The sequence below is a fragment of the Astatotilapia calliptera genome, chromosome 18, assembly GCF_900246225.1.
Source record: "Astatotilapia calliptera chromosome 18, fAstCal1.2, whole genome shotgun sequence".
NCBI classification, from domain to species: Eukaryota; Metazoa; Chordata; class Actinopteri; order Cichliformes; family Cichlidae; genus Astatotilapia; species Astatotilapia calliptera.
The window spans coordinates 769319-781727 of NC_039319.1; the positions used below are offsets into that span (position 1 = coordinate 769319).

At 39.1% G+C, this 12409-nt stretch overlaps 1 protein-coding gene across 1 annotated transcript; it reads left to right on the forward strand.

The window, feature by feature from the left end:
• Positions 1–3916: 3916 nt before the first annotated feature.
• On the forward strand, positions 3917–6416 carry LOC113010345 (uncharacterized). The gene is made up of 7 exons (XM_026149389.1): positions 3917–4034; positions 4267–4448; positions 4692–4828; positions 4950–5043; positions 5308–5640; positions 5829–6003; positions 6093–6416. The coding sequence occupies exons 3-7, from the start codon at positions 4692–4694 to the stop codon at positions 6155–6157; spliced, it is 804 nt and encodes a 267-aa protein (XP_026005174.1). The 5' UTR covers positions 3917–4034; positions 4267–4448; the 3' UTR covers positions 6158–6416.
• The last annotated feature ends 5993 nt before the right edge of the window (positions 6417–12409 follow it).

The window sequence follows — 12409 nt, forward strand, 5'->3', positions numbered from 1 at the left end:
TGTCACCACGCCCGGTTAAGCAAAGGTCAACAGTCTCCAGTGGACGCAGGTGGCCTTGAAGGAGGGACAAAGAGTTCTGACAACAATCCTGTAATCATGGGAACAATTTGTTGTTCCAGTCAGCTTCGACCTTGGCGCCAGTGGGATAGCTGCATGAGTGAAGATGGTGAATGTTTGGGTTTAGTGCAAACAACTGCATCCAATTTTTACAGTTGGTCTAATGTCCGTCACTGGTCACCAATTATCTCAATTCCCGTTGTTCTTCTCCAAGATCTTATCAAAACACAGTCTGAGTACTCACAGCCCTGCCCATCGTCTATCATGTCAGCCAGCCTTATGGGATTTTGAACAGCAGTAGCGATAAAAAATGCGGCCCTTAAGGCTGCAGACCCTGAATTGGGATACAGCCATTGTGTCTGTTTTATGCTGATGCACGAAGGCCCTGACACTGAGAGGGTGGATCTACCTGTACGTGACCAGGCTGCATCCTCAGTGCTCAAACATCTGAAGATGAAAACCTGTTTTATGTTTCCTACATCTAATCAAGCGCACGACACAAACACTCAGCAAGTACTGGTCTCTGTTTATGGATGGGATAAAGAAAGGCAACGGAGTTGATGCCTTGTAACTAAGCAACAACCTATATGATGCACTTAAGTGCAACGCTAAGTCACACTCTGAGTCTGAACTTTTACAAACCAAGCTACTGAGAACACAGGACACAATCAGCAGAATGTCTGTGATGAAAATGACCATGAGCTGCCTGAAATGACACTGATGCGTTCATATTATTGGAGACCCACAGGAGGACTTCTATTGCTGTATCTGCATCTGCATCTTAATGCATTCATACATGAGGGTATTTTACATTACACTTTCTTTTAAAGCGATACTTTCACAGTTCTAACTTTATGCTGTTACTTGCATAAAGAAAACTCAAATCCAGGCTGATTTCAGCGCCTGCTGTTTGAATGGAGCACGGTGCAGTCCTGTCAGTGAAGTTGCCCCCCACCTGCTTCAAATCCAACAAAAGTGGTGTCAAACGTTTGTGCTGCTAAAATTGTCGTTTGTGCTGCCTCTGTTTTAAAGATATTAATGAAAATGCAAACGTCAAAAGGTCAGCCAGCCCCCCACATCACCCAAATCAAACAAAAGTTGATGTCACAGGTTGGTGCTACGTTTGTGCTGCAAATTTTTTGTTTGTGCCGCTTTCATTTTAAAGATATTAATAAAATTCCATCCATCCATCCATTCGCTTCCACTTATCCTTTTAAGGGTCGCAGGGGGCGCTGGAAATCTATCCCACACAGCAAAATCCGAAGTGTTGATGTGAGTTAAAATTACTGGTGTTAAAAATTTCGAGTTGAAAAGTGTTGGTTTGAGAGTTACAGTAACACTAACGGTGCTGAAAAAGCTCTGTAGCCGGAGTTATTTCAAAGAGTCAATACTATAACACTCATTTGGAGTTGATTTCCACATCCGGGTTTTTCGCGCTCATGGGCATGAGGAGTCCGCCAGAAGTTTGCTGTCAAGATCGAGGAGGTTGTTCAGGTAAGAACTATACAACAAGACCTATGTTATTTTATCATTATTAAATATTGTAACTAACTAGCCTATAACATTATTTATCAGAAGCATGCAATATTTTCCTAATGTGGAGTGTATTCATCTGCGGTAAGAGATGGGATTCGTTAGCTTAGGTAGCTAAACTATCCTCTATAACAAGTTAATATTGCAGCGAAAATAAATGCGTGCTTAATATAATTCTCAATTCTAGTTAGTTCTAATGTCATAAGAGAAATGCTTTCCAGTGTTCAATGCTTATTAAATGAAACGAGGGAGGAGTTAGCTATCCTCTGGATATGTTAAATGTAATGTTAAAATTTGAATTTGTGGTAGCCTAGCTGGCAGCTAAGACAAATGCGTTTAGCCCACTGCTTTTAAGGGAAGCGAACATTCGCCTCAGAAATATCCTATTTAAAAGTGAACTAAACAATCACATGGAGACGTTCAAGTCAAGTTTTGGAAAGCGTCAAGATAGGCTAATTACACGTGCTACCAGCGAGTTTAGCAGTAGCCTAGCCTACAAATCTTTGAAGTGGCAGGGGGTTATGGAATTCTGTTAGATGTTAGTGACCAAGCAAGGCGCGCTGCGTTTGTGCATGGATTGCTTGCTAACGGTTAGGATATATCATACATGTTGTAGTAGGGCTGCCCAATTAATCGAATTTTAATCACGATTACGATCTGGGCTTTCAACGATCATTAAAAATGACTGAGCCGATTATTAGCCCCTCCCTCGTGCTTTACTCTCGCGCTGCTCCGTGTGGCAAATCGAGCGCACCTCTCTGCATTTCGAACACGTGTCACAACAATTAAGAGGACCCGAGGGAAGCTCGGAAAGCTAAGCAGAAGTTATTTGGAGAGGAGAGTGACTGCCGTTGGTTGAAAAGAGAGGTAAAAAAAACTTCAGTGGTGTGGAAACATTATGGGTTCGCGGAGTCAGACGTGGATCAAGTAGACATAGTGTGTAAACTTTGCTACAGTGTTGTAGCTGCACCACAGAGCAACACTGCAACGTTCACTAAACATAGATGTTTACATTTTTCATTTATTTTTTATATTGCAAACATTTGCACTGTTATCAGTATTTGCACACTATTTTATATTATTTTTTGACAATCTTTAAAGTCATTATTCAATACATTGTTATTGTTAAATAAATATCGTCAAATAATCGAGATCTCAATTTCAGTGAAAATAATCGTGATTATCATTTTTGCCATAATCGAGCAGCCCTATGTTGTAGTAGGCCTAATCTAAGGGAACATTTTCCCCTTTTCTACAGTTTTAGTGAAATAGGCTACCATCCAGTGTTTAAGACAAAGCGGTATAACGACTGAGGGTCATTGACGTCGCCTCCACTGATAATCGTAGCATGTCGTGTCACAAAACAACCACCACAAAGTAGCAACTAGCCAGACGGCTGTGCATGTGTCAGAAACTCCCGATATAAATGTAAGACTTGCACTCATTAATTTACAGTATAAGGGATATTTGTTGTCATAAGTGAAAGCGTGATGAAGGCAGGTGTGCGTTCAACAGGAAATTTTATGTGGATTATCATCCTGACATGGTTTAAACAGAGATGCTTTTCCCCAAGTAGGCTACAGCGATTTACTCGCAACATAGCAGAACTAAGTATCTAGCCTGCGTGCAGACGAGAAGATCGCCGTTGTCGTCTTATAAACATGTGGATGGGTGGATAATTCATTGGATGCTATTTCTGTGTACCCAAGTTCAGCTATTTTAGTGCGCAGGGGGAAGCCAAATTATGTTCCTGAGGTTGAAGTGGTCTGTCACCCCTTCACAGATCATCACACAATGTATAGCCTAATATTTTCTTAAAGTTGTCCGGATTTGTTGCCACTTAAGCTATGGTTTAAATATATGGTAAAAAATATTCTGTGCCCCCTTCTCTCCACCAGGTGCTGTTGTAAGACATGTTGCTGAAAGTGAAATACCTCAATGTAAAGAAGTACATTAAATTGCACGCAGGATTCACTTATCTAGAATTCATCAGTGAAGGTAAGATAACCTGGCAGAACAAAATTTGTTGCACATGTATCAGTTCATCATGTTTGCATCTCATCTATTTAAAAAACGAATTAAATGTTAACACATTTTATTTTAATGTGTGACATTAAAAACAGTACAGAGCAGTAGGCCTAGGCCTATATTGTTGCTGCAGACTTGTCTAATTTAACCATTTTAAAGACAGGTAAAACAGCTGTTAATAAATATTAGCTAAATAAAAAAGTCAAAATTAGTTTTTAAAAAAGTTTTTCAGGCGTTTTAGGTGACATTATGCTTATCTTTTTGTAAAGCCAAAACCAAGTTTGGACTTCTGGATGCTGCTGACCTTGATATTTTCGATGAAACTGACACAGCTGTCGAAGAAGACATTTTTCTGGAGTTACTGGAGGCCCAACCAGACCTATGCCTGACAATACGTGAAAAGATTTCAGATGAAGGTAAATGTTATCATAACTTAAATTTTCAGAGTATAGCCCACTCAATGTAGAGCCAAGTTCTTTTGCTCTTGATGCAGATGACATTGACCTGTCTTCATGCAATATACATGACAGTGGACAGGGCTGGGTCATATTTGTATAGAATGTTGTCTGAACATGAACATTGAAATTGTGTTATTAATGGCATTGTGGAGTAGCCTAAAGAAAGTTAACCAAATCATCTCTCCCAAAGATTTTTGTCCTTTAGCTCATTCCACACCATCCTCCTCGGATACATTATCTTCCCTCACGGACACTATATCACTTTCATCAAGTGACAGTGACCTCAGGGAAAAGGGCATTCCTGCAGGCCGCAGTAGATCCAGCAAAGACAGTTCTGCACCAAATGTTTCTGTGTCAGAGGCTGCAAAAGAGGTAATTGAGAACAGAAAATGTCTTTTGTATTTTTGAGTTGACACCATTTATACTGTAGATTGTTATACAAATTGAAATTCAAAACATGGTGGTTCCCAACTTGCCCTGTATGAAAAAATGTTAGTAGAAGTTAGTGCTTCTTGCTAGATATGTCTTTCACAGGTTTGTTGACATTCCTCTAAACTTTCACCTTTACTGACAAACAAGTTTTTATTGTTATTATTTTCCCTTTTATATGAGCAGATGGTTAAAAATGCCTTGACTAGGAAACCTGGTGGAGAGGAAATTCTTGAAGAATACAATGCCGAAAATTCACTGAGCCACCGCACCCGGCGGCAGCTTGTTAACATATTGGCAAGTGATATGACTGAGAGACATGGGTAAGAGTAATAGTACCTAATAAAAAAGTAAAGATGGGCCATATGGAATATTCTTGTAATGTATACTGCAGTAAAGACACATACTTCTGATTTAACATTGTCAATTGTATTTCCTCTATAGCAGAATTCCCTCCCGTAAGCAAAAGGAGAAATATGCCCTTGGAATAATTACACTCTTTCCCTCATTGAAGGATCCATTTTCTCCAAACGGCTATGTAAGTCATGCAGTGATTGTAAAACAGCACATTATTTAGTTTTCATCATGGAATAATTACATCAGCTAAATGATTTAAAAGAAAAATCTTAATTCCTCTTTCGTAATAACTATTGTCATAAAACTGTATTGAAATTGTGGATGTTGTTTAACATGTATTGCACCTGTTACATGATAATAGTCCTTGGGTTTCTTTTTGCTGAATCTGCAAAGTCTGTAAGATCGCATTTGATGTTTATTTTTCATCTATGTTTAAATGTGACAGGAGCATTTCTACGACGGAGTGAAAGGCACTGGATATGTAGCGTGGCGCCTCAAAACCATGTCCAGGTCTACAACCAAACGGCCAGTGAAGGAAGTCCCAGTGCATCAAGAACAAGGGCCTAAGCGCAGAAGATTAGCAACCACATTGCCTCAGCAACTTGATGGAGATGCCTGCAAGGAGGCCATCTCATTTCTTGTTCACTCTCCTGATGAAGCAAGTGTATTTCAGAAGATGAAAATGACGTTCCAACATCGCCAGGATCTGGTGCATGATCCACAAAGAACTGCAGATGTCTTCAAAACATTTCCACGCTTTTTGGATGTCAAAGGACTAGTAAGTCAAATCACTTGATATTTTCAACTGTTAATCCTTTTTTTTTTGTTTTGCTGATGTGGATGGCAACAGTAAAAGATGTGATCATTGGTCATCCCAGTCAGGCTATATCCCATATTGGTCAAAATCACATTGCAATGTAAACAATGTTGAGCACTGTCTTTATGTCCTGTGTGTATGATGAACAGGTCAATCAAGACTTCCTGCTGCTGTTTGGTGCTGAAACAGCCACCAAGTTGCTTGAGAAGTGGGACATGTCATTCAAGCCAAAGGTTATTAAAGAAGCCAAACAGCTGACTCAGTCAACTGACCTGTGTCGTTTGATAAAAGCTGCTGAGAAACCAACAGAGAGTGATGTAAATGGTAGGCGTCGCACCATGCTTGTTTGATTTTAATAATATTTATTTTTACCTGTCATTTTGAAATTGTTTTATAAATTCAACCATACACAGACTGGGACAGTGACATGGCCTCTCTGCTGCTACTCCTTCAACTTTTGCCACCCACAGCTGGATGAAAGAGGAGAACCAAAATAAGTCCAACTGATGCAGCACACAAAATGGTGCACTTTCACAAGGTAAATATGTTGTCTCACTTTTTAAAATCCTACAAAACACTTTTTCAGTTTTTGCACTTTTTAGTTTTCCTCTCCATGAAGTATGTGTCTTAGTATTTTGTAATAAGTTAGCAAGGCACATAATGTCAAACTGAATGAATGGTTCATACTCAGCAAGTGTAAGCTAGGCCTATATGTCAATATCTCATTTGTTTTTAGTCATGCTGCAGCATTGATGAACACTTGCAAGCAAGAGATGGTAAACAACCATACATCCTCGCTGTTGGTCGAACCCAGAACAGCATTGACACCTTCTACATCGCAGTGGACAAACAGCTCATCCCCTGCCAAGCCACCAGCTCACTCAGTGCTTTTGATGAACTTTTCAAATCCCACTACGTGTTCAACTTATCTTACGACGAGTCACTGGTTCATCTCTACAGTTTTGTGCAGACCACCATATTCAACATTGATGCCACCTCAACAGATGAGTCACCACGTGTTCGTGAGTTGCGTGCCAAAATGTTGAATGAGAACCATGTTTAAATGTTTTTATCCAAGCACCAAATTTAATGACTTGTTCAAATTGTTGTATCCAGGTAGGAACATGATTCCCAAACACCACTTTATGTTGCACTACCCAACTTGCATCAGAAAAATTGGGCCATTATTGCATGTATGGAGCATGAGAGGTGAGGCTAAACATAGGGTGTTCAAAGACACCCTTAAGAACTTTAAGAACATCACAGTGTCACTTGCCAAAAAACATCAAACATCCATAGCATACAAGTGGGAGACATGTCCTTTAAGCCATGTTGAGTAGGGGCCCTTGAAATCATTTGATGTTAATAGTGAGGAAAATAGTGAAATGATCTCCCTAGGCTTGCCTGCTGTTGCAGAAGAGGCTTTCGCTGCTAATTGGGTTAACATTAATGGGACTGAGTACAGAACAGGTATGGTCATTTGTTGTGGTTCTGAACATGAGATGCCGGTGTTTTGCAGAATAAAAACAATAGTTTTGGTCAATAGTCACACCTACTTCATAGTTCAGAAGCTTGTGGTTGAAAATTTCAGTGAACATTGCCATGCTTATAAAGTGTTTGAAACGGATGAAAAAGATGTTGTTAAAGCAGACTGTATTGAAATATACAAGCCCTTTGATTTGCAAAGTGCTTATGGTGATGATGATGGTCTGTACATTGTGCCATTATTTTTGTTGTGAACGTATGCTGTATGGTGCTTGGAATTTAATATTTATTAAAATGCTTATGTGACCAATTTTATGTTTTCTCCTTTTATCCTGTAAAGGGACTTAACAAGGATTTTCACTGAATGTAACACAGTAGTCATACAGTAATTGCACTTTAATGCATTTTTGTATTCAGACAATTAATACAGACTAGTATTTAAAAGCTCATATATGTCACTTTAAAGTGCCAAAATAACACTGTAAAAGTTACAGAATAACACTCTAAGTGAAAACAGTCAACACAATCCAGTGTGAAAATAAACACTTAAAAGTGTCATAAATAACACCATAGTTGTTGTGTAGTAACACCCTCAGTGAAAAGAGTTAACCCAAGCCAGTGTAAAAGTGAACACTTATCAGTGTCCTAAAACAACACTATAAATGTTAGGTAGTTACACTCTGAGTGAAGACACTTCACACCATACAGAGTGAAATTCTAACACTATGGGTGTTATATTTTTAACACTACAATGGAGTTAAAATAATAACACTTTGCAAAGTGTTACTTTAACTCTAAACCAGTGAGAATTATATAAACACTGGAAAAGTGTTAACTTTAACACTATAGGAGTTGAATTAACACTGGAGATTTTGCTGTGCAGCTGTCATAGGGCGAGAGGCGGGGTACATCCTGGACAGGTGGCCAGTCTGTCGCAGGGCCAACACACAGGGACAGACGACCAGTCGCACTCACATTCACACCTATGGGCAATTTGGATTAACCAATTAACCTATCACCACAAGCTGCATGTCTTTGGAGAGAACCCGGAGAGAACCCACGCAAACACGGGGAGAACATGCAAACTCCACACAGAAAGACCCTGGCCTGATCGTGGAATTGAACTCAGGACCTTCTTGCTGTGCAACAGTGCTAACCACCGTGCTGCCGTAATAATAACATCAAATAACATTTATGAAGAAATTTAAAGGGGCATGCCTGTAGGTGCGTATCAGTTTATAATTAGATATGGTGTTTTGAGCCAATAAGCTGGTTGTGGATCACTGACTACCATGTTTCTTAACATTACCTTACTCCATCTAGTGTGCTACCAGCAGGGTATATGCTAAAATGCTAATGGTTGTTAAAACATTAACCTAGAGCTGGGCGATATGAGATTTTTTCACATCACGATATGTTTTTTTCATTTTATATATATATATATCTATCACGATATCAGCCAAATAACTATATTTGTAAGATTTAAATGTGCCGTTGCGCACAAGTAAAATGTGAAATAATCAGCAGCTTGTTTTGATTTAAATATTTATTTCCCATAATAAGTTCAACAGGGTAGATGTACTTAAGGAACATGAGACTTTTTCAGATAAATAAAGGCAAATATTGCAAACTACACAAAAGGCAGCCGCTAAAGCGTTTAAGTTTCAAAATAGAACAAACGAAACAGACTAAACTGTCAATTCCACTTAGAAACAAAATATTAATTCTAAAAATAAATCTTAGTTTGTTTTACAGAAGAACAGACAAAACTGACTAACTTTTGTCAATATCAAATAAACTGAGAACTAAAAGGAAATTCTCAATCTCTCCTTGTTGTATAGCTTAGATTTTCAAACAGTTTTAACAGTTACTTTAGTCTGACAAAAGCCGAATGACGAATTAGCGCTTCCAGTCAGAGACTGAGGCTACGTCCACACGTACACGGGTATTTTTGAAAACTGAGATTTTCCATTTTCGTTTTAAAAAATAATCCCGTCCACACATAAAGGCAGAAATGAAGGAAAACGCTGCTATGAACATGCCAAAGCAGCAGGTGGCGCTAGATTCCTAACCGTGCAGAAATGTTGGCCAATCAGAAGTCTAGAAGCCTCGGTGGGAAAAAGTAAACAAAGCTGGGGCATAGAAGCAGAACCGAGTCGTATGTGTGGAGGGACAGTAACTGTGTGTATATGTAAGCATTTAAACACTGCAGAGAGTAGAATTAACAGTATTGTAGAAATTCATTTCACCGAAACAATAACGTGGCGCACAGTGTGACGCATGCACCAGTTTATTGTATTTCCAGACTTGCTTTCGGCACATTTACAGTGCACGCTACTCTGTTTTTTGTCAGACTTGAAATAGCCGAAATACCTTCACACTACGGAACTTCTATGGCTCTTCCGTTCAACAATCTCTCCGGCATTGCAACCATCATCTGTTTTCTCTTCGGTCACGCTCGGTTGATTTTTCTAGTCGGCACACTCATTTCCTCCATTATGCGCTGGCTGCTTCCCAAACAAACACACGTGCGGCTTGGCACTTGTGCTGTACGTAACAAGTCACGCGACGTGACGCTGCGGCTGTGATTGGTTCGGCTCTGCGCTGCTTAATTTGGATTGGCTGACCTTTTTTTTTTTTTTTTTTTTTTAAGAGGACAAGAGCGGCGAGGTCTATCGCGATAGCGTAATTTCTCTATCGAGTAAAAGTTATATCGCGATACATATCGTTATCGTTCTATCGCCCAGCTCTACGTTAACCTAATAATATGTGAACTGTAGCTTTTAATTCAAATGCTAATATTAACAAAAGTGCTGTCATTTGTATGTGGGCTGTCATGAGCAAGTTGTATAAAATTAACATACACAGGAGTGCACTTCAGTGATTCAGCAAATGTGAGCTCAAAGGCTCCAAACAGCCTGCAGAACTGTGAATCTCAGGTAACTGTCAATGTTACCTGAAAGGGCCAAACTATATATTTTTGCAAGAGTCAAACTTCTGTAGCCATGGTCACAAAGGGCTATTAAATGAGTGGGCTATTAAACACGTGTGGCATTGACACACATTTATCTCAGAGCCTGGATTTATCTACAAGTATTTTGATGATGAGCTATGAACATTGACTAAATTCATTTTTATGCCGATCAAATGAATTTTGAACTAGATCTTGTTAAGGATAAACTGGTACAACTCTGCCAAAAAAGCAAACATAGCGACCTGTGTTCGGTTTGTGATCACCAGGGGGCGCTATCACACACATTCTACTTCTGAGAGAAAAAAAACAAGAGTTGAAGAAAACATGTGCTAGCTCTCTCATTTGCATTTTTAAGCTAGCTTCCATGAGCAACAGCAATCATCAACACTAGAGCAGGGCGATATGGCCAAAAATATTTATCACGATATATATTTGAAAATTTGCGATAACGATATAACAGACGATATAATTGATGCGAGACAAAATACAACTCCACAACATTACTAGTGCAAAAAAACCATCCATTCCTTTTACTTAAACAAGCAGCTGTTTTTATGTGCATTAAGGCTTTATAAAAATGTAACAGTACAAATGCAAATTCCTTGCTGAAAGTTTAACCAAAAGGCATTTCCAGTAGAAATGGGCTGACATATCCTGAGCATAACCATGTATAATATCCACTGAAGTTAAAAAGAGGTGCTTTGCAACATTAAACTGCAGTGTGCAGTACGTATTTTTCGGACCATAAGGTGCACGGGATTATAAGGCACATTAAGCGAAACAAAGCAGTCAGATAAATCAAACTTTATCAAACTCATTCTTCTTGCTTCCTCCACTTCTGTACCATTGATTCATTAATGTTGAATCCTCTGGCAGCTGCTCTATTCCCATGTTGTTGCAGTATATTAATGACTAACCTCGTATTGTGGATGGATTATCTCAGTTGTTCTCCTGACTGAAGTTTGGTCCGTTTACAGCATCCTGCCATGCGATTGCATTTGTCTCTAACTATCAGGAACTTTAACGTTAACTTTTATAAGTGGAAAAGTGTTAGTGTTCGTCCTCCAGCTTCACTGTTTATGTTATGCTAACATAGCTGTGTCGCTAGCGATCACGTAGCACATCATTATATACCAGCTAGCCCAACTTCAGTAACCCTACAAAGGTCACTGCTGTTTAGTTTCCAGTCTTCATTTATGTTGGAAGTGATAGCAGAGCTGTACGTTTGATTTTTTTAGAAATCTCTCAGTCAGAACATGCTATATCATGGTTAGGTAACTAGCGAAACTAGCGAGCTAACTTCCGCTAGCTTCCTGCTAACTTCTAACTCTGTTAAATGTAATAACTTTTGTTTTCATGGATGCCTGGAAGTTAAACGTCATAGTTACACCTGGTAAAGCAGCAATGCTGATCGTTTTATTAAAGATAAATGGTAAATGGCCTGCATTTGTATAGCGCTTTTCTAGTCCATAGGACCCCAAAGCGCTTTACACTACATTCAGTCATTCACCCATTCACACACTGGCGATGGCAAGATGAAAGAATTTAGACAGTTTTTAACTCTAAGTGATGCTGCAGTGTTCGTTTAACCTGAAGCGTACGGAGTTTAGGACCCAGATTACTCCCAGATTTAAGAGCATCTTAGTCCGACAATAACGACAATAACGACGGCCGCTTGCATGTTCTGCAAAAAAATGTGCTTTGTCGTGTATCTGACGGACAAACACCAAGTTGCACCATTTTTACAAACCAATTGTGGTTCATCTGTTTCACTCAACAATCGGCCATGTGCGTATGAAAACAAAGGCACCGCGCATGCGCGTTTTACTCATATTCTATCGCGATATTTCATTTTCCTATCGTTGCCTAACATTATACCGGTATTACCGTGAACGGTATAATATGGCCCAGCCCTAATCAACACTTCAATTCACTACGTCAAAACAGTGTATCAAAGTAAGTAATTTTATGTCCACTTAAAGATGTAGAACTAAAGTTATAACCAAATTATGGCAGTAATATATCACATTTGTCATTTTTGCTTGACAGATGCCAAAGAAATCAGTGGTGGACAAAATTGCAGTATTTGAAGTCCTTTGTGCTTCTAAAGAAGCAGTCATAAAAAAATGGAAAAGTTTCAACTCCAAGTGACATATAGAAAAATCTATGCAAACAACTTGGCAAAAAGATGACACCAAAAGCTCTTTACACTTTTGTTAAATTAAACAGACAATGTATGGGCTGCTCTGGATTACAGTGACGAATAGAGAC

What these genes read in the sequence shown, in the direction of transcription:
- LOC113010345 (XM_026149389.1), top strand. Translation starts at nt 4,692, where the DNA reads ATGGTTAAAAATGCCTTGACTAGGAAACCTGGTGGAGAGGAAATTCTT. An exon ending in GATATGACTGAGAGACATGG is followed by an intron (nt 4,829 to 4,949) that starts GTAAGAGTAATA and finishes TTTCCTCTATAG; the next exon opens with CAGAATTCCCTCCCGTAAGC. An exon ending in TTTTGGATGTCAAAGGACTA is followed by an intron (nt 5,641 to 5,828) that starts GTAAGTCAAATC and finishes TATGATGAACAG; the next exon opens with GTCAATCAAGACTTCCTGCT.